At 35.5% G+C, this 22,097-nt stretch overlaps 1 protein-coding gene across 10 annotated transcripts in view; it reads left to right on the top strand.

Moving 5' to 3' along the window:
• The window catches only part of ATP13A3 (ATPase 13A3), an 80,742-nt gene that overhangs the window by 38,514 nt on the left and 20,131 nt on the right, over positions 1 to 22,097 (top strand). For 7 of the 10 annotated variants that reach the window (XM_055568658.1, XM_055568659.1, XM_055568656.1 and 4 more), the window contains 15 exons: positions 3,429 to 3,579; positions 6,069 to 6,185; positions 6,795 to 6,812; positions 6,955 to 7,108; positions 7,204 to 7,324; positions 10,745 to 10,869; positions 12,537 to 12,712; positions 13,255 to 13,377; positions 13,455 to 13,534; positions 14,458 to 14,500; positions 14,589 to 14,698; positions 14,981 to 15,077; positions 15,990 to 16,062; positions 17,723 to 17,900; positions 18,818 to 19,005. In XM_055568658.1, the coding sequence (XP_055424633.1) occupies positions 3,429 to 3,579; positions 6,069 to 6,185; positions 6,795 to 6,812; positions 6,955 to 7,108; positions 7,204 to 7,324; positions 10,745 to 10,869; positions 12,537 to 12,712; positions 13,255 to 13,377; positions 13,455 to 13,534; positions 14,458 to 14,500; positions 14,589 to 14,698; positions 14,981 to 15,077; positions 15,990 to 16,062; positions 17,723 to 17,900; positions 18,818 to 19,005 (1,754 nt within the window). Of the gene's footprint in view, positions 1 to 3,428; positions 3,580 to 6,068; positions 6,186 to 6,794; positions 6,813 to 6,954; positions 7,109 to 7,203; positions 7,325 to 10,744; positions 10,870 to 12,536; positions 12,713 to 13,254; positions 13,378 to 13,454; positions 13,535 to 14,457; positions 14,501 to 14,588; positions 14,699 to 14,980; positions 15,078 to 15,989; positions 16,063 to 16,661; positions 17,240 to 17,722; positions 17,901 to 18,817; positions 19,006 to 22,097 lie in introns of those variants that run through there. The other 3 variants (XM_055568663.1, XM_055568664.1, XM_055568662.1) reach the window with 3 other exon arrangements.

Here is a 22,097-nt window from a genome sequence, read left to right on the forward strand (position 1 = left end):
CGTGTTGCAATTAAAATTCTTAGGGTTACAACTCCTGTGAGTATGTGGTTGAGTTTGAGTAAACCAGTTTCTTCACAGTTTCAGTACTGGATCATACAGCACATGTATGGCCACAGCTCTAGTAGGTACCTTCTGCTTACTCTCTAAGTGATGGTGCAAACTCACTCTCCCTCAGTGTATGGGTGATCCTGTTGCCCTGCATCCTTGCCAAACTTGGTTTTGCCAGACTTCTAATTTTCCCAAATGAATAGCTATGAAATGTTATTTCATTGTGGCTTTGTTCGGAGTTTCTTCATTACTTATAAAGCTGAACATTTTTTCAAATTTTTGGAAGGAGGATTATTTGGCATTCTGTGTATTGTCAGTTTATATCCTGATTTTTTTTTTTTTAATGATGTTGTTTGTCTTTATCTTATTCATTTACTAGAAGTCCTTTGTATTTTCTGGGTGATAATCTTTTTCAGTACTATGCGTTATGAAAATATTTCTCCTGTCTCATATTTTTTTTTACTTTATTGCTATCTTTTGATGCTTAGAAGTTTTACTACTATAGTTGTGTTTTTGCTGGTTTTTTTTTTCCTCTCTTGAAAGTATGGGATTTTGGTTTATACAGTTTGAGAGACTGTTGTTTGGTTCATGTATTGTCAGAGTTGGCACATCTTGGTAAATAGCATATCACATTGTGAACTTACTTATCCCTAATGAGGCCTGTTGCTTTTTTTTTTTTTTTCCATGATTATGTAGAGTTTATTCCAATCATATGTAGAGTTAATTCAATATCATTCAAATCATTAATATAATCTAACATTGTGAATCTAAGGAGAAAAATTATATCATCATTTTCAGAGATCCCAGAGAACCATGTGACACAATTCAATACCCATTCTTTATTAAAGGAATTCAGCAGAAGAGAAATATATGGTTTCCCCCTTAACATAATTATGTGTATGTATATGTATTTATATTTGTATATGTATGTATATGTATTTATATACATCTCCCCAAATCCAGCACTTAACTGGGGAAACACTAGCAGTGTTTATATGCTAAAATCACAAGGGTATCTACTCTCTCCACTACAAATTAACATTATAGTTAAGGTAGCAGAAGCACTGTGAGTAGAAAAGAGAAAGAAATTACAATTGGAATGGAGGGGCCTGTTGCTTTTAATTCTGTTTCATCGAATATTTGTGTGCTTACATACCAGTTTGCTCTTGCCTAATATATACCTATGTATCTTTTTTTTCCATCTCTTTTCACTCTTTCTCTGCCATTGTGTTCACATTTATTGTGATTTCAGATATATTTGAAATTATTTCTACCACTGACTCTCTTACCCCAGTTCCCACACAGTTTTCATATTTCTCTCATTTTTTCAGAATTTATACATCCTAATCTTTATTACTTGCCCGTAAGTTACTAATATTCATATTTAGAGTCTAAAGTCTATGAAGGTTTTTGTTTTTTTTTTAAGATTTTATTGCTTCTGTTCTAAGTTTTAGTTTTTTGGCCACAAGGCATGTTGGCTCTTAGCTTCCTGAACAGGGATCGAACCTATACCTCCTGCATTGAAAAATGAAATCTTAAGCCTGGACCGCCAGGGAAGACCCTATGGGTGTCTTTATTAGTTTCTAACTCCATAAAACCTATGGACTGTAGACTACTTTTACCTCCCTTTTTGTATGCATTTGTTGTATAGCATTTTATGATTTTTATGATTTTGGTTTTGTATACAGTCTACATGCTAAGATGTACCTAGGTTGATGGATGGCTTTGGTAACCATTGTTTCTTATATCCCATTCCTGTGGATTAAATTGCCATGTTTGTAGATGTCTTAGTCTTCTTTAGTAATTTTTTTTCTCCTTTGTTGTTTAAAAAATACTTCTCTATGCTTGATTTCTGCAGTTTCACCATGATCTTTTTGTTTGTTTGTGTGGGACTAATTTTGCTTCTTGATTCCAAAGATTCATTCTTTTCATAAATTCTGGAAAGTGTGCAGCTTCTTTTTATTCCCATTGTGGCTTTCTCCCCATTCTTTCTCTCCATCTGGGAATCCTAACCATATCCTGGATAATAAATTTCATTTGGTTTTTTCCAAATCTGGCTTTCTCCTTTCCCCACCATGGTGTCTTGTTCTTTTCCGAAGTCTATAATTTTAAAATGCCTTCTTTGCATTCTTTCAGATCACCATTCTATTATCTCCAGTTTATGGGATTCTAATTCTGTCTTTGTTGTGTCTGTTGAGTCGTGAGAATTATTTCCTGGTTCATTTTTAAATTATGGATGCATCCTTAGCGGAATTTTTTTGTGAGACTCCTTTGTAGCTGTGTTGTGGGAGTGCCTCTCCTGAGAGTTTTGACCTTTCTTGGCCAAAAGTAGTGTCAGTGGTACCAGGCAAACGTTAATGTTACTTTTATAACTTGGGGATTTCTGGACTGGACAGTAGCATATATATTCAAACCCAGATCCCATCCTGAGCAGCTTAATGGTTTAGAGTTCAGGCCCTGACACCAGACCTCTTGTGTTTGAACCCTTGCTTTGCCACCTGTGTGCTGTGGCTTGGCAAGTGGCTTAAACCCTTCTGCTTCAGTTTCCTCATCTATAAAATGGTGATAATAAACACCTTTCTGTGGTATAGGATGAGATGAGGCAAATAGATTTAAAGTTCTTTGAATAGTGCCCAGTACATAGTAAATATTACATAAATATTAATTATTTTCTTGAACTTTGGGTGAGGGGAAAGAGATAAGCTTATTCTTACGTATTTGAATCTATGGGTGAATCTTTTCTTTTTCCAAGGTTGTAGTTCTTCAAGAGCGTCTTGGTGAGAGGGATTCCCTCAGTTCCAACTTCCTACTTTGTATGTGGCCAGGGCTTTGTCTCTTGTTCTTGTGTGGTTATTAAAACCCAAGGCCTTAAGGGTACTTAAGGCTCCCCTCCCTTCTTCCTTCTCCCCCGTAGTCACAGCATCTGTTTAAGGTCACACCCTTTTGGTTGTCCTTTCGCTGTTTTTGGCACTTAAAATTTTACCTTTCTTTCTTACAAGCTCAGTTTTATATTTGAAAGGTAGTGTGTTACACAGTCATTTTATGTTTTTGCAAAAGAGTTTTTGTGTGTTCTAATTTCCCATTTGTCCATAAGCAAGAGTTTTAATTATTATTTAGTATGTAGTATTTTCTGTACTGGTATGTCTGGTCTAGTTATTTAGAATCTAAGATAATACTATATTTTACTCATGTATAATAATTTTCATGGAAGAAAATGTTTTTGAATGTCAAAATCTATAATGAAATGAATACATGCAATATGTACATAAATGCAAACATTTTATTTCTACTTTTAAAATAATAAAACCTGAAAAGTTCTGTTAAACTACTCTCTTCAGTCTTGGGGTTTATGAATCTAATTCAGTGCATTTTCTGTATAGTTTTCTTTTGCCAGAAGAAAAGGTTTGCAGTGAGATGTTGGTAAAGTCTCAGTTTGTTGCTTGTATGGCTACTTGTCATTCACTTACAAAAATTGAAGGAGTGCTTTCTGGAGATCCACTTGATTTGAAAATGTTTGAAGCCATCGGATGGGTAAGTTCAGTGTTTTAAAGTACAGTTAACTTCAGGAAAATAGTAAAAATTAACTTGCAGAAGAATTATTTCTTTAATTTGTTTTGATTTTGGTCTGTCTCATATAAGGAACTATGTAATTTCTAAAGGTGTGTCACCGGAGAGATATTTACAGTTGTGTAGAAATTCTGTTTTAGTTTAATTGACTCATTCAAACAACCTTTAATAGAGGAAGACCTTTAATAGAGGACCTGCTCAGGGCCCTATTTTATGTTTACAGGAGAACGCGGGATCAGTATCTTGAGGCAGTAGGTCTAAGCAGTAAGGTGATCTAAGTGACTCAGTTTGTTGGCCATAGGGAAAAAGTATAGAGTGGTCATGTGTCTTCAGTCCCCACATTCTACTTCCTGTGTCCTTTCTCTCTCTTTCTCAACACACACATGTCTACACACACATGCTCACAGAGGTTTCTGTTTGTTCACTTCTTTGTTTTGTCATTGATTATTTTAATTTCTGAGTGCTTGCTCTGGTTGTTAGTATTTTCCAGCATCCAGTTCTTGTTTTACAGGTATTAGTTTGTATTTAAAGTTCCTTCTTGCTTCTGAATTTTTCATATTCTCTAGGTTCAGTTTTTTCCCCCTTCCTATACTTAATCTTCTCCTTTATACTTTTTAAAAAAATTGAGGTGTCATGGACATCTTCTTGTTGATTTTCAGTATATTTCTTCATCCTACTTTCATATTTGAGAGTGAAGGTTTGATTTGATGCTCTGGGTAGGTGCTGCAGCAAGGTTTTTATCCTTTTCCATGTGTATGTTGGTCCTGAGAAGTATGTTGGTATGTTGGTTTCCTGGGAAGGGTCTTCCCTGAATGGGAAGGCTGCCTGGGGGAGCCTGTTGTATTGGGGCCCCATCAGCAGGCCTTGAGTTCAGGAGAGAAGTAGTAGTCTTTTGGTTGCTTTCCCACTCTCTCCCACAGTGCTTGCACAAGCAGTACCCTGGAATACTGCCCCTCATTTTAGCAGCCCTTCCTCCTCTCAGGGATGTAGTTTATCTCTCTATAGGTATGACCTCTGTGACTTTTTTTTTTCTTTTGCTTTGATAAGCTATTCTGACTAATAAGTTTGATCCCACCTCTCCTCTATGTCCTTTATGTTTATCCTGGGCTACTGTTTCCTTATTGCTGTGTCCATCATTGTATTTCAGTTCTACTCTGTTTACTTTTACAGTGTTATTTCTTTTCCTGTGTGTTTGGTTAATATTTTGACAGGTGGGGGTAGGGGGGATGAGTGACAAAGTTCTCTGCCATCTTCTGAAAGCCCACAGTAAATACTCATCAACTTTAATTCCTTAAAAGAGGCCCACTTCTTTTATAAAGAGTAAAACAAAGTATAGTTGATTCATCTTGATGTTTTCTAAAGCTTTTCTCCAGCTGATTTTGGTAGATTTATTGCTCTGTATGTGACCCTTAAAAAGTGGGCTTAGTAAGTCAGTTTGTATAGTAAATAGCATGCTTTTTTGACTCTGAGATGCTTTGATAGCTGATCTTACCACAGAGTATCTATGGAATGTTTTTACATAACTAGGCACTGCTGTTATTTAAAGTGATTAATACCATGTAAGATGCATAATTTCAGAGGTGTTAAAATGTTTCTTAAGAATTGTGTAAAATTGGCTAATTCAGCATAGCTCTCTTCCCCATCATTTTCCCACTCATGATTCCTTCACTTACAGAGTGAAATTAGTTTCTTATTCATATATGTGTATGCAATATATGTTTTTTTATTGAATTTTCCACCAAAAATAGTTTAATATTAAATTTCAAGGAGCTAGGATAATTGTGCTTTAATTAGATGTGTTCAGACTGGGAAAACTGGGCTTCCCTGGTGGCTCAGTGATAAAGAACCCACCTGCCAATGCAGGAGACGCAGGTTCAATCTCTGGGTCAGGAAGGTCCCCTGGAGAAGGAAATGGCAACCCACTCCTGTATTCTTGCCTGGGAAATCCCATGACAGGAGCCTGGCGGGCCTACAGTCCATCAGGTTGCAAAAGAGTTGGACATGACTTAGTGACTAAACAATAACAACAAGCTGGAAATCTAAATTTATGATTCCTACCTCAGTGAGGTCCTGACCCAGTGGTTCTACTAAACATATCTGAGCTCTGCATATATTGAATCCTCTTCTGTTAGCAAGGAATCTCTGGATGATAGACTAAAAAGTTTTGAAACTGCAGGGATCTTCTGTATTTTACAGAACTAGTCTCTAGACTTAATTGGTTATAGGAACAATATTAGAAGTTTTTCTCTATTTCTTTACTAACCTCTGCCTCCCCTCTCCCACAGGTTACTAGGACTTTAAAACTAGCTTTATTTATATTTTGTTTTACTTAAAAAAAAAAAAAACCCAAAAAACCTTAACTGAAGATAGCCATAATGTTTTATTTTAAAATGGAACCAGTGAGTTGAATTTATGAGTTTCATGAATCAATGTGTTGATTGTTTTCCTTTCAGATTCTGGAAGAAGCAACTGAAGAGGAAACAGCACTTCATAATCGAATTATGCCAACTGTGGTTCGTCCTCCAAAACAGCTGCTTCCTGAATCTGCAACTGCAGGAAGCCAAGAAATGGTATGGAACTGCTTGATAATACTTCCGGTGCTCACATTTTCTCCTCGTTTTACAATACTGCTGGAAGATGGAATCACATGTCCTTTTTAAAACTCTAATGCAGATATGAATATCTTTACTGCATTTATCAGAAACTACGCCTGGCGTGTTGGAGGCATTCCATGTAAAACATTGAGATTTAATTCTCAGTGCTGTTCTTGCATTCCTACTTACCAAACAGCTTAGAGCCTTGTGATTTAGATACATGGTGGTTAAGACTTTTAGTTTGCATCTGTATTCCTAGGATTTAATAAAAAGAATACGTGGAAGCCTTTATTTTTAGGTTAGTTTTTGAATATATACCTCTTAGTTCATTTAAGAACTTAATACGTTAATATTCCTAGAATAGCAGAGTGTTTTAAAATACTCAAGAATAAACTTTTCTTTTTTAAGAAATGGGAGCTAGTAGAGAAGCAATCTTAAAACCTGACTTTGAAATATTAAAAATTCTGTGTTGTTTTCCAAATAATTTTTTGAGGATACGCAGTTAAATTTTTTTTTCACTTGAGTGTGTTAATTGACTTAATCTGTACTTTTACTTTATTCTTTTTGTCTTGTTTTTTTTTTTAGGAGCTGTTTGAACTTCCAGTAAGTGAAGAATGTTTACTCATTACCTAAGTATATCTTAAAAAAAATTTTTTTTAATTGAGGTATAGTCAATATACTGGTATATCTATTTTAATTCTTTGAAAAATAATGAATGGTTTGTGCATCTTTTGAAATTCCGTAGGCTGTTTATGAGATAGGAATTGTTCGCCAGTTCCCATTCTCCTCTGCTTTGCAACGAATGTGTGTGGTGGCCAGGGTGCTCGGGGACAGAAAGATGGATGCCTACATGAAAGGGGCACCAGAAGTCATTGCTGGTCTTTGTAAGCCTGAAACAGGTAAGGAAGCACAAGGCTTTGAGTGAAATTCTGATATTTGTGTAAGCTGGTAATCACAGTTCTAACAATGACCTCCATTTTCTCTTTTTTAAAAGTTCCTGTTGATTTTGAAAAAGTTTTGGAAGATTATACCAAACAGGGCTTCCGTGTGATTGCTCTTGCACACAGAAAATTGGAGTCAAAACTGACATGGCACAAAGTGCAGAATGTTGGCAGGTAAACGTTGATGAATGGTTTTGCCTACAGTTTTTCCAGTAAGGCATCATTTATGTTTATGAAAGTCTTGTGCAATCATTTATATTCAATTTATTATTTATTAAGTAAATGATTATTGGATATGTGCAAATATATAGCATAATTCAATGTTTTAGGCAATTGAGATAAAAGTATAACTCCCTGGAACTATTTTTAATTTACTTTTTAAATGTTTATTGAGTGCCTGCTATGTGTTGGGCATGTTCGAGGAATATAATTATGTTTTTGGTAAACATACTTCTACAGAAGTTTATTTTCCAATGATCTACAGTTATTCCTTGGTATCTATAGGGGATTGGGTCCTGGACCTGCCATGCAGATTCAACTGTGGATCTTGTACTAATAGTATTTATTGAAAAAAAATCCATGTGTAAGTGGACCCACACAGTTCAAACTCATGTTATTCAAGGGTCACCCGTACTTGCTTTTGCCTAGTAGTTGAAACCAAGTGCTCATTTGACCAGAGTATCATGAGTCACAATAAATACACCTTCCACCCTCACCGCCAAAGGTCAGATGGCCATTACCAACATCACATTTACCTCCAGTTACAGCTGTGTTTCACATTCAAGGATTGTCCTGTTAGAGTAAAACTGATCTAGTCTGATCTTTTGAAAATAACACTTTTGGTTAGGAATATTTCATGCTGTACCTAGCATTTCAAAGCAGAAGGAAAGATTTATTGGCTCTCCTGCTAATTCTGCCTATCAAATAGACTTTTCTTTTCACATCCCCACTGTCATTGTCTCTAATTCAGGGACTTAGCTCTTTTCTCCACTTTTTCTTTTGTCTAATCTGTGTACCACACTCTGTCCACCGAGAGGTCTTTAATATTCAAATCTAATATCAGTCTTCTACCTGGAATTCTTATAATAAATGGCTCCCCATCACCTTTCAGAGGAGTTCTTGATCAAGAATATAAATCAGGAAAGAAACAACGAAACACATACTTAATTTTTAAAAAAGGGTAAATGATTCAGATAATTATCAGAAAAGGGCATATAAGTGGCCACTGAACACATGAAAATGATGAGACACTTCAGTTTTGGGGGAACTACAGAATTAAACCACAACCAGAGTTTTTTCTTAAAGTTTACAAAATTCAAAAGATTGATGATATCAAGTGTTAGCAAAGGCTTGAGAAAATTTTAACAAAAATACTGCTGCTGAACTATTGTAAATTCATAAAGAACTTGCATAATACCTATTAAAATCTAAATTTACTTATGCAGTTTGACCCAGCATGTACAGTCCAAGGAATTCAGCCGAAAGAAATATGTCTATGTTAGATAAGATTCAAGTTAAAATAGTGTAAATATCATAAATATGATAATGGTTAAATTATGAAGCATTAATACTTCTTTTAATTATTCTGAGCTCATTAAATGAAAAGCGAAGTGCAGTGTTTATAGTGCAATTCCATTTTTCTGGATGAAAATTAAGGGAGTAGAGTGGATAGCTAAATAATAACTGAAAGGAAAAGCAACTTTAGGAATTCTACCCATTAAAACAGAATATTGGGGGGGATTTGGCCTAAGAAGGGGCATGACAAAAGCAGCAGTAATCAAATGGTTTGAGGCATATTTGTGATTAGGAGCCACACATGTAAAATACTGTATCCTAATTCCTACGAAGGGTACATTAGAGTTGCCTTTCTTTATAGCTTTGCCTTTTGCCACTCCTCCTCCCAGACCTTAAAGACTGAGAATTGAGTTGCCTCTAGTTCTTGAGCCTGTCTTTCAGACAACCTTCCAGCCTTGGACCAACTATTCCATCTGCCCAGGATACCCTACCCTCCCTATCAACTCTTCTCTCTCTCTGCTTCCCTTCCTCATCTTTCAATCAAGATCTTCTCTGTGTTTCCATTCTACCTGTGGGAACAGGTTTTGGCATTTTTCTTATAGCTTGAACCTGTGTATCTTGAATTGATTATTGTACTCTTCATTAATTAGAGGGCAAGATTTCTATGACTGGTATCATTCATAGAAGAGTTGGGAAACCGACTGCAGGCAGAAACCAGTACCGGAAAATGGTTACAGAGCTTTGACCCAGTAGTTTCACATTGGCACAGCTTTGTGCTTTGAAATGCATTTTCAAGTTTCAAGACTTATTTCTCCTGTTACCTCCAGCAGTATCATTTGTATAAAGTTTTCTAATTATTCTCTAATATCTTTACCACCCATTGTATAAATTATATAATTTTAAAGGTGTTTAGACTTAGTTGCTGTTTACTTAAGCACCCTTATAGTTTAATTTTGTGTAGAAAAATCACTTGGTTAATCCAAGTCTGAAATTTTGGTCCCTAATTTCAAGCCCTGCTTTCTCCATTGAAGAGAGTATTTCTGTAATAGGATTTCGATAGGTTTAGTTTAAGAATGCTGCTATCGCTGAACAGACTTCTCCATTAGAGTACTGAAGCACATATTATTTTTGTGTGATCTCTTTGCTTGCATGTCTGTTTCCCCACAAAAGGGTCTTGAGAGGAGGAAGAGTAATAGTGTTAGTCACTCAGTTCTGTCTGTCTCCTTGTGACCCCATGGACTGTAGCCTGCCAGGCTCCTTTGTCCAGGGGATTCTCCAAGCAAGAATACTGGAGTGGGTTGTCATTGCCTTCTCTAGAGGATCCTCCCAACCCAGGGATTGAACCCAGGTCTACATTGCAGGAGGATTCTTTACTGTGTGAGCTACAGGGAAGTTGAGAGTAGAGATCATGGCTTTTCATCTTTGACTTTCCAGTGACTTGTGTAGTACTTGGTGCATAGTAGATAATCACCTCTTTGAAGGAACAGCATCTTGATAACTACTGAAAATTAACATTGTAGAAGACCCATCTCTGGGTTCTGAATAGATCTCATTGTTGGACTGCTAATAGTTTTTGCATCGTACTTCCAAGATTAAGATTTTGATCAAGAGTTTTATAAAATTCCCCAAAGACTTGATAGTGAATTCAGTATAACTGTTGAATGTGCCTGTGGTACAGTTTTTTCCTTTTCTCTTAACATTTAAATTAAGGTATGTTGTGTGGGAGGACAGTAAGGAATAGATATATTTTATGTTCATTCATTTTGTAGGTAGGATACAAGATGAATATTCCTTAGTACTGGAAGAGTTCTGTGTCTTATTACAAAGATACACATTTCCTAAGAATCTTTATATACCCATGTTTCAAAGGGCAAAATTTAATTTCAGAATGTATTTCTTGGGAATTACTTTTTCAGATTTAAATTTTTTGAGGTTGAACTCACAAACTTATACATTTATTCAGCATATAAAATGTTTTTAATTTATAAGTGATGGCTATTTTAAATTGCATTGTCAACAAAGTGAACAAATGCTTGTTCTCTTGACTAAATCATTACGTTAAAATTTCTTTTTCTGCAGAGATGCCATTGAGAACAACATGGATTTTATGGGATTAATAATAATGCAGAACAAATTAAAGCGAGAAACCCCTGCAGTACTTCAAGATTTGCATAAAGCCAACATTCGCACTGTCATGGTCACAGGTTAGACTTTATAAAAGGACACACAAAAAAATTGAGTGTGATACTTAGAGTTCACGTTATCCAATATTAAGGAATGATCAGTGCATTATAAAAGCCTCCTTGCTACTACATAATTCCATCTAATACTGCATTATTATCTTATAAGTCAAGTAATTAGATTTATCATAGAGTAGCTTCATCCTATGTTGCCCTGTTTCAGCTCTGAATACTTTTCTAAGATAGAGGACAACTTCACAATACACTTTGGAAATCCTTTAGATGTGTTTATAATAAGTATAATAAACTAGTGAAGGACATACTATAAATATTTAGCTGTGCTCTTTTTTGTTATCTCTCTTTAATCATGTTTCTTATAGCAGTTATTTTCCTTTGCTTGTGTTAGTTATTTGTAGATTTGTTTTCTCTACTAGAATATAAGATTTTTGAGGATTAAGAATATGATTGACTTATTTTGGGATTGTCTATAATTTTTAGAACTGTGCCACCAGATACATGGGAAATGATTGGTTAGAATTATATTTTTATATATAGAATAGTACATGTATTATTGTTTGAATGTGTAATAGTGAAAAGAGCCATTTTTTGGTTTCTTTCTTGACTACTGCATTCAAAGGATTCTCTTGGTGTTAACACTGTTGATAATATTAGATAATTACCATTTCTTAGCTGTATGAAATTGTGGCAGCTCTGAAGTTTTCTTTCTTAGCAAAGAATCAGATTTAAGGCATTCACTTTATAAGTTTATGTGTTCAGTAAGAGACTTATAGAGAAGATTTGTGTATGTTTTTATGTTTAGAAACTCTGAGGTCCATCTGATACCAGATAGCTTAAGTAACCAAATTTATTAGCGTCCCAGCAATTCTTGGTTCTAGTGACTTTGCTTCAAAGCTCTCTCTGTCTGTATCGCTTGTCCTTGTTGTCTTGCCATGACAGAATATGGTGTGTCCCAAGAGGATCTGTCAGGTCACAGGAAGACATGCTTGGAAACAGTGGGTGGGATTAAGGGAAGAGGACACAATAGTACCTCTGTTCTGGTAGCAGTGGGCTCCCCAAACCTTTGCCTGCTTCTCCTGTACATTTGTATTTTCCCCCTTGATCTTATCTTTACCAGTGTCTTTAATACTTTCCTCTCATGACTGAGAAGTTGTCTGTCTTGCTTCTCTTTATGTTTTATAAAGATTGTATACTTGTTACTTTGCTTTTTTTTGTTTTTGTTGTTTTTGTGTGTGTATGTGTGTGTGTAATCTTGCCTTTGTAATTCACTTTTTTCTTTATGTCGTGCTCATATTCTTGTATAGATTACCAGTCACTCCTTGGTTATTTCAACAATATTTATTGAGCACTGTGCCAAGCACTGAATGGGTACCCCTAGTGCATGACTCACAAAGGTTGAGAATGTATTTGACTTTAACAGTTGTGGGTGAGAATGTTCTGACTATTTAGTATCTATCTTCTTTTGATTTGAGGCTTCCTTTGATATATGTATGTCCTGATTAACTTTTAACTCCAAGATAACTTTTAAATTCCAAGAGTAAGGACTATACATTAACTTCATTTTGCCCAGCCCACTTATAGGGACTGTAGTAGATTCTCAGTAAATACTTGTTGTTTAATACATTTATATTTTCATTTTAACGTTAATGTATTTTCAATGTTTTGAAAATTAGGTGACAACATGTTGACTGCCGTCTCTGTAGCCAGAGACTGTGGAATGATACTACCTCAGGATAAAGTTATTATTGCTGAAGCATTACCTCCAAAGGATGGGAAAGTTGCCAAGATAAATTGGCATTATGCAGACACCATAACACAGAGTAATGATTCATCAGCAATTGACCCGGAGGTAATGTCAAGTAGAGTTTTCTTTTTTGAAGCTAGCTTGTTTTAATTTATTCTGAAATAATAAAAAGTGGCACATTAAAACTCAACAAAACAAAAAATTAACAAAAACAGAAGCCTGAGCCCTCTCCTCAGAGACTTGGATTCACTAGAATGGGGCCAGATGGAGTATCTCAGTGTTTAAGTTTTGATGTTTTTAGCCAAAGTTGAGAAGCACAGTTTTATACTATAAGAATCTCAAGTATTTATTTTATTTTAAAAGTAGTAGTAAATGGTGCAGATGGTCCATAATATTTGGCTCATGGATCATTTCAAATTGAAGCTGATATTTAGACTTCCTTAAGTGTTATTCTTTAAATAAACAATAAACAATATAGATGGATTATCTTAAAATTGAATTTTCTTTAACATTCAATAAATGTTTAACACAGCATTTTATATAAAACATCAAATGCAAAAATTTAGTTTTGGGTCAAATATATTCAAAATAGGATTCTTTTACTTGATCTGGCTGCCTAAATACTGTTCTGGATATCTTATACACAGGCTATTCCAATTAAATTGGTCCATGATAACTTAGAGGATCTTCAGGTGACTCGTTATCACTTTGCAATGAATGGAAAATCATTTTCAGTGATTCTGGAGCATTTTCAAGACCTTGTTCCTAAGGTTAGTGATTTGGGTATGTATGTTTTCATATGAATATATGGCAAACAGTATGTTAAAGAAATTCATGTTTTTTCCAGTTGATGCTGCATGGCACTGTGTTTGCTCGTATGGCACCTGATCAGAAGACCCAGTTAATAGAAGCATTGCAAAATGTAGAGTAAGTATTGGTGGGTCTTGTTTTTGTTCTGTTTTGTTGGCCACACTGCACGGCATGCAAGATCTTAGTTCCCCGACTGGGGATCCAACCCGTGTTCCCTGCAGTGGAAGCTCTGAAACCTAATCACAGAACTTCCAGGGATTTTCCTGTTTTTGTTTTTTAATATTTATGAATTGTAGTTTTGTTTTCAAAACTAGAAAAGTAACTAATATTTCATGTATATAAATGTGTCAACTCTAAGACAGGTAAACCTCTTTAAAAGAGACTTCCTGGTGGCTCAGTGGTAAAGAATCTGCCTCCAAAGCAGAAGACCGAGGTTCTCTCCCTGGGTCGGGAAGATCCCCTGGAGGAGGAAATGGCAACCCACTCTAGTATTCTTGCTTGGACAATTCCATGGACAGAGGAGCCTGGTGGGCTATAGTCCATGGGGTCCCAGAAGAGTTGGACATGACTTAGTGACTAAGCAACCAACAAGTGCTTATTTATTTAAAGTACCTATCTACCATTCCTCTTCTAGGTGATATCCATGAGGTAGAGTTCATTTACTCAGCTTGATAGAAGTAATGTTGCAGTTTTAGTAAGTAATGATGTTTTCAAGTTTTCAAAGGAGAAATCTTTACTGATAGCCTTAAAAGTAAGTACTAAAGACTAGGCTGGTCTGAGTCCTTTGTGCTAAAGATTAGGCAATTGAGATGTCCATGTGATAGAAGTAGAACAGTGACCCAAGTCATTTGAGTTGTAGGCTGGTGCTATTTGCAGAGTAACATGCCTGTGGTCATTATAATGAAAATGATTCATTAGTTAGCACTAGGGGAATCTTAGTTTGTTAACTCTTCCTAGTACCATACTGGAGGAAATCTGAAATTAAAAGTTGTGTATTTTAAGAAATTAATAAAAATCTTAACATAATTTTTGTTTCTTAGTTACTATGTTGGGATGTGCGGTGACGGTGCAAATGATTGTGGTGTAAGTATAGACTTTGTGATTTACAGTTCTTTCTCTGGCTAAGTCAAGTACCCAGGACTCAAAAGAATTTTCTTCTTTAATCCATTAGGCTCTGAAGAGGGCACATGGAGGCATTTCCTTATCAGAGCTCGAGGCTTCAGTGGCATCTCCCTTTACCTCCAAAACTCCTAGTATTTCCTGTGTGCCAAACCTTATCAGGTAGTATACATTAGAAATCTTGCTCTATTAATACAGAAAAAAAGGTCATAGAAAGTAATATGAATTTCTTTTAATGGTGTGTTAGTGTACTTGATCTGTAATGCTTTAGCAACAGATTGATTGCTAACTCCTCATTTCTTCTAGTTCTGCTTTGGCTTAGTTCTTTTTTGCAAAAAGTGCATTGTTGTAACTTGAATGTTGATTTATCTCTCAAGATATAATTGTGGTTTGGAGGAGGCATTTAGAATACTTCTATTCACATGCCAACATTTGTTTTCACAGGGAAGGCCGTGCAGCTTTAATGACTTCCTTCTGTGTGTTTAAATTTATGGCTTTGTACAGCATTATACAGTACTTCAGTGTTACTCTGCTGTATTCTGTGAGTACTGACATTGCCAACAGAGATGGTACTTAGTGTTAAGACATTTAAATTAAAAATATTGGGCATATATGTTTCAGTTTGAATATATTCATTAATTGTGAAACTTAAATAACTTAGCACCTATAAATTTTCCTATAGTTTACTGAATTTTGAGTAGCAAATTGAAAATCTCGTTAATCTGGAACAACATTTTCTTTAAGGCCAGCAGCTGTGGCTTCAGCCTTGTGAATAAAAGATACCTATATTCTTTTTTTGCCTTTAGCACAGATTGGACATTTTTTTTTTCAGAACTCTTCAAAATGTCAAGCTGTGACATATTTTAGAATTGCAGTTAACTTTGCTATACATTTATAAGAAAAGGCCAGAATGAGAGAAGATGTTTCAGCTGTACTTTTAGGACTTGTGTAAACAAGTGATGTCCCTAGGTATGCCATGGATTTTGTGGTTGAAGTGATCTCACTAGATTTTTCTCTGAGTGAACATTGGTGAGATGCCAAGGAGTCTTTGTGAAACTATCCCTTTTTACCATATGTGGAAAATATCAAGAGGGATGGTGTTGGATATTAAGAAAGCTTCAAGATACTAGTTTTCAAGAATGTTGAATGGGTAGAAGTCTGTGCTTTCTTTTTGCCAAAAAACTTTTTAAAGGTTTTTATTGAATGGATTTTTAGAAGCTACCTTTTATACTAATATATTAAATTGTAAATATCTTCTGTTTCACTAATTTAAAAGCAAATTTGTTTAATTTTTAAGCAGGCCAAGTGTTATTTTGAAGTTGTCATTATTGGGGAGAAAAATTAAAACCAAGGAGGAAAAAGCTAATAAAATCAGGGGGAAAATAGTATAAAAATGGTACTATAAGAATAGTTCCTGAACGCTAACTATTTAAAAAAAAAATCCCTTCTGTAGATCTTAAGTAACCTGGGAGACTTCCAGTTTCTCTTCATTGATCTGGCAATCATTTTGGTAGTAGTATTTACAAGTAAGTATTTTGTTTTATTACTGTTTTTAAAGCATAGGAAATTCTGATGTGGCTTATTAAACTTTGGTAAATTTACATGAACAATTATAACACAGTGCACATCTTTCTGTTTTCTATGTAAGGTTCTTTTATTTCTGATTGTTTATATTTTGCCACATTTTTTTTTTTATTCTTTCTCCATTTTTTTCTGAAATATTTGAGAATATGTTCACATTATCCTGCCCTTTTGCCACTGAATGCGTTAGTATATATTGCCCCAAACTCATTCTCTTATCCAGCTAAACACAGTTATAAATACCGAGAAATTTAACATTGATACAGTATTACCTAATTCATACCTGTGTTCAAGTCTTGTCATGTGTCCCAAAAATAACCCTTATACCCATTTTTCCCCCTAGTCTCTTGGCCCAGGATCTAGTCCAAGCTCACAAACTTCATTTAGTTATCATATCTATTTTATCATCTTTAATTCAGAATACTACGTTCAGCCTTTTGGTGGGGGGGGACTTCTTGATGTTGACATTTTTGAAAGAAGATAATCAGTTATATGGGTTTGTCTGATGTATTCTTATTAGACTCAGGCTATGCATTCTTGGCAGGAATATCAAAGAAGTGATGCTGTGTCCTCCTGAGTACATCATATAAGGAGACAAGGTGTTGGTTTGTTTCAGTATTGGTGATGTTAACATCAAAATAAATAATGATGGTAATGAGATATGATCTGTTTAATGGTATGAAAATTCACAAGTCCATATTACTGGAAATAAATAAGTAATTGTGAGAGAAGGGAAAGCTCTTCCTTATAGTAAAATGCTAACTAACAATATAGAAGGAATGATTGGCTTATACAGTGGAAAGACCCTGGTCTTATTGACATTTTAGAATAATTTTTTGTTGTGGGGGTACTGTTTTGTGTTTCAGGTTGCTTACCAGTATCTCTGACCTCTACTCACTCGATGCCAGTAGCACTCTCCCATTTGTGACATCCAAAAATATCTCCAGACATTGTGAAATGTTCTCTAGGGGTCATACTTACTTTGGTTGTGAACCACTGAATTTGACAGTCTTTAGTGAATGCTGAAACTAGTGAATGGAAGTCAATAAGTAACAGGATTTTTTACACAGTCTTAGCATCTTTCTACAAATTACTTATTAATTGCAAAGAGAAAAATAGAAATATTACGGTGGAGAAACTTGGCAGCCACCACCTTAATAAGTGATCAAAGTCTTTTTTTAATGTTATTGTTATGTTTATATAGTTCCAAACCTTTGTTAATGTCTCCTTAAGAGGAAGAAATATGTATTATTTTAACTGTAGCTTTACAATTAAAGATTCAGAAATAAATTCTTAGTTAAACATATAAGGGTGGTGATGATATGTGCTTCTATTTAGTATGCTTTTTACTTGTACTAGTGTTTCCTTTGAATTTTAGTAGAGTAAAAAGTACTCCTGAGCCATTTCTTAAAAAAGCTTAAATTGTTCACTTTTACAGATTACTTAAACATGTATGGCATCTGGCTTGGTTTTTGGAGATTTTTCATGTTAAAGATTTGTTAGAGAAAAATAGTTTTTCTAAGTTCCTAAATGAATCTGATTATGTATTTTATAATGACAAATTAATTTAGATACAAACCTTTCCTCTCTTTCTTCTCAATGTAGTGAGTTTAAATCCAGCCTGGAAGGAACTTGTGGCACAAAGACCACCTTCAGGTCTTATATCTGGAGCCCTTCTCTTCTCCGTTTTGTCTCAGATTATCATTTCCATTGGATTTCAGTCTTTGGGTTTCTTTTGGGTCAAGCAACAGACTTGGTATAAAGAATCACATCCATATTCATAGTAAGTTGGTCAATCCATTAAAAAAAAATGTGTAGAGTGTATGGGGTTGCAAAGAGTCAGACATGACTTAGAACGACTGAACAACAACAGCAATGTATATGCATGTAAAAATATGTTTAGATTTATGTAAAAATTGCATGCAGCTTGATTACACATTTAAATAATTTGAATTGCATTTGACTTTATCTGTAGGAAGGTGGTCAGGCCAGGTCCTAATAATCATGACCCAGATGGACCAGTTTCTTAAGTTGCTACTGAGCCTTGCTTTCCTTATGTGTAAAATGAGAAAAGTGAAATTAATTACTAGGGTCTCTTCTAAACTCAGAGTATTTATGTGTCTAACTTCTCTGTCCTCACTTTGGGAAATGACATTTTGAAACTTAAAAAATTTGAGTAAAAGTATTAAGGGGATCTTTTATTTGTTTATGAGCTGAATGTTTTCCAGTTCACAAATTATAACATTTTTAAAATTAATTACACATAGATAAACATAAAGTCTCTTTACCTTTACTATGCTGAAAGTGCATGGTCAGTCACTCAGTTGTGTCCAACTCTTTGGGACCCTGTGGACTGTAGCCTGCCAAGCTCTCTGTCCATAAATTCTCCAGGCAAGAATATTGGAGTGGGTTGCCACTTGATCCTCAAGAGGATCTTCCTAACCCAGGGATCAAACCTGCTTCTGCATTGGCTGCTGGATTCTTCACCACTAGTGCCACTGGGGAAGCCCCGTGCTAGAAGTACTCCGCAAATTAAAAGAGTGGGGAAAGGGTTTATTAAAAATAAGAGGGGCTTATTAATTAATGAAGTTTCTTCTAATTTTTTTAAATTGACTGGAATGTGACTAGAAAGAAAAATTGGTTTCCTTTGGGACGTAGATACTGTGTTTACTAATACAAGGGTTTTTTTGTGTGTTGTAGTGCTTTTAATACAACAGGAAGCCTAGATGGGAATTCTTCACATGTGAATGATGAAACCAATCCTGATAAACATAACATAGAAAATTATGAAAATACCACAGTATTTTTTATCTCCAGTTTTCAGTACCTCATAGTGGCAATTGCCTTTTCAAAAGGAAAACCCTTCAGGCAACCTTGCTACAAGAATTGTAAGTCTGGCATTTACTGTGATTTCCATCTTGCTTCCCTTCTTCAAAAGTAATGCAGGAGTAGAGTTAAAGCTGTCCTTTCAAAATAAGTAGATCTTCACAAATAGAATGAACCTAGTGATTTAGATGTTTACGGTCTTAGTTTTATTCTCGTGATAGCTGCCACCCTAGGTTTAAAATTAAAGTCAGCAGTTCTAAACATTCCTGGTTTTCACATCCTATTCCTCTGGCTCCAACTTTTATTTTTACAGCCCATTGGAAAGTTAGAATTAGAAGCAAGAACAGAGGCTCCTCACTTGGAACAGTGGATATTATACTTTCCATCTGGGTGGTCTGCACAGTACCAGCTCTTTTCTCATTTTTGACACCGTTTCAGCCAGTATTCACCTGGAGTTCTCCATTTCTGTCACCTTTGCATCTGCCGCAGAAGGGGCCAGTAGAATGGAGGCTTGTGCCTATGAAAACTTGTTTGCCTGTGGCTGTAAAAGACAGCATTTTGATTGATCACAGTTAGGGTTTTGGGGGGAAAAAAATTATTCACCTTATGTAAGTCGCTGGTTTTAAGAAATTGAAACTGCAGTAATTAATATATCAAACAACGTTAATTTTTTTTTTTTTTCGTATAGGACTTTAGACTTTTGCAGTATCTTGGGGTGAATAGTGATTATTCTCTTGCTGTAAGGAAGTCCCAGTGTTCTGGTTGGCTCAGTGTTGGGTCGCAGCTTTTGGTGTCTCATAGGAGGGATTACTGTGCACATCTCCATCTCATGTAGCGTTTACAAAGCATATTCACATATGTTTTCTTATTTAGTTTTTACTTCTTCCCTCTGGTTCTTAGGGCAGGTTTATTACTTTATATTTTAAGCAGGTAAGACTGTTCAAAAATTTAAATGCCAATAATAATTGAAATTTGTTTTTACTTTTTTCCTTAAAAAATGACCTTATATTTCTTATCTAGCAAATGAAGACTGTATTACTGAAAATCATATTAAAACCACTGGGGACAAAAGGCCTTGCATAGAAGGTTGTACTTTTTAAGAGAACTTCATAACTAAAGTTACGTTGTTATAAGATGAATTTGTCAAACTTAAGGTTGATACATTTTATATTTAGTTGGGTATCTTAAAATTATGGCAGAAAGTGAAGAGGAACTAAAAAAGCCTCTTGATGAAAGTGAAAGTGGAGAGTGAAAAAGTTGGCTTAAAGCTCAACATTCAGAAAATGAAGATCATGGCATCCGGTCCTATCACTTCATGGGAAATAGATGGGAAACAGTGGAAACAGTGTCAGACTTTATTTTTCTGGGCTCCAAAATCACTGCAGATGGTGACTGCAGCCATGAAATTAAAAGACGCTTACTCCTTGGAAGGAAAGTTATGACCAACCTAGATAGCATATTCGAAAGCAGAGACATTACTTTGCCAACAACGGTCTGTCTAGTCAAGGCTATGGTTTTTCCTGTGATCATGTATGGATGTGAGAGTTGGACTGTGAAGAAGGCTGAGCGCCGAAGAACTGATGCCTTTGAACTGTGGTATTGGAGAAGACTCTTGAGAGTCCCCTGGACTGCAAGGAGATCCAACCAGTCCATTCTGAAGGAGATCAGCCCTGGGATTTCTTTGGAAGGAATGATGCTAAAGCTGAAACTCCAGTACTTTGGCCACCTCATGCAAAGAGTTGACTCATTGGAAAAGACTCTGATGCTGGGAGGGATTGGGGGCAGGAGGAGAAGGGGACGACAGAGGATGAGATGGCTGGATGGCATCACTGACTCGATGGGTGTGAGTCTGAGTGAACTCCGGGAGTTGGTGATGGACAGGGAGGCCTGGCGTGCTGCGATTCATGGGGTCGCACAGAGTTGGATACGACTGAGCGACTGATCTGATCTGATCTGATCTTAAAATTTCAAGGAAATACTGAGCATGCCCAAGGGCAGCTAAAACATCTATCAAAGAGCAAAACTAGTTGGTAATAAGCAAGACAGTCACACCAGGAAAGTTCATTTTAGAGATCTAAGTAAGTCCACCCTATTAGATATTAGATGCCTGTTTTCAAATGCATCTTTTATATTATTATGGGAAATTTCAAAAAAAATTAAAGGCTTAAATATTTTTGTATTTCCATTTAACTTCAAATTGATTTAAATAAACTCAATTGTTGATGGCCATACTTTTTTTTTAAATGTATGTTAAAAATGATATTTTAGTAGAAATACAGACACAAAACCTTTGTCCTTACTGTTACCAGCTTGTGCGTTTCTGTCAGTAGTCATGGAAGTGCATACTGTCATAAAACATGCCTCCTGGAAAATATAATAGAAACAGGAAAGTCAATATATATTAATACATACTCTGCTGATTTTCACATCTTGTCTGTCTGTCTGTGATTGAAGTCCCCTGATCTTGGAATGTAGTTGATACTGGTAAGTAAAGAAAGAAAAGTAGAGAAGAAAGTAAGAAATGACAGAAATAAAGTATTACTCTATAAAGTGATATACAATGTAAAGTGTAAATATGGATGGAGAAGAGTAGGGGAAAGGTTAAGGCTTTCCTAGAGTGGACATTCGCCTTTCCTTTTCTAGAATACAGAAAACCGGTCTTCACTGGGGTCTGCTACTTGCTGTTCTAGATATCTAAACAGTATAATATATTCAGTCTATCTTGAGGTGGTTTTTTTTTCAAGAATTAACCTCAATATTAGGCATGTAAGGCTTTATAGAGTTTTTTGCTCACTTCTAGTGGTTCAGTTTGATTCTAAGTAAAACCTAATTTCAGTCTGGTTACCTATTTTTGATGTTAGTTCAGCCTAGTTATATTTTCGTGCTTGACTATGCTGTCATTTCAAGGACCGTGATGACACGGATGTAGTTCTAACACTCTCTCTTAACTAGATGTGATTTCTTGGGATCTGGCTTCAATTTTTGCTACACTTTAAAAAATTGGATCCCTATAATTTACTGTTTGTGAAATCCAGGTTCTTTTTCAGTTTTTGAAGGCATTATTACTGACTTGCCAGTGTCTCTCCTGTTCAGGCCTGTGTGGTTTTTCCTTGCCTGAATTGCTTGGAGCAGATACCTAGAGGCTCTGAAGGAT

This window comes from Bubalus kerabau, chromosome 2 (genome assembly GCF_029407905.1).
Source record: "Bubalus kerabau isolate K-KA32 ecotype Philippines breed swamp buffalo chromosome 2, PCC_UOA_SB_1v2, whole genome shotgun sequence".
Lineage (NCBI taxonomy): Eukaryota > Metazoa > Chordata > Mammalia > Artiodactyla > Bovidae > Bubalus > Bubalus kerabau.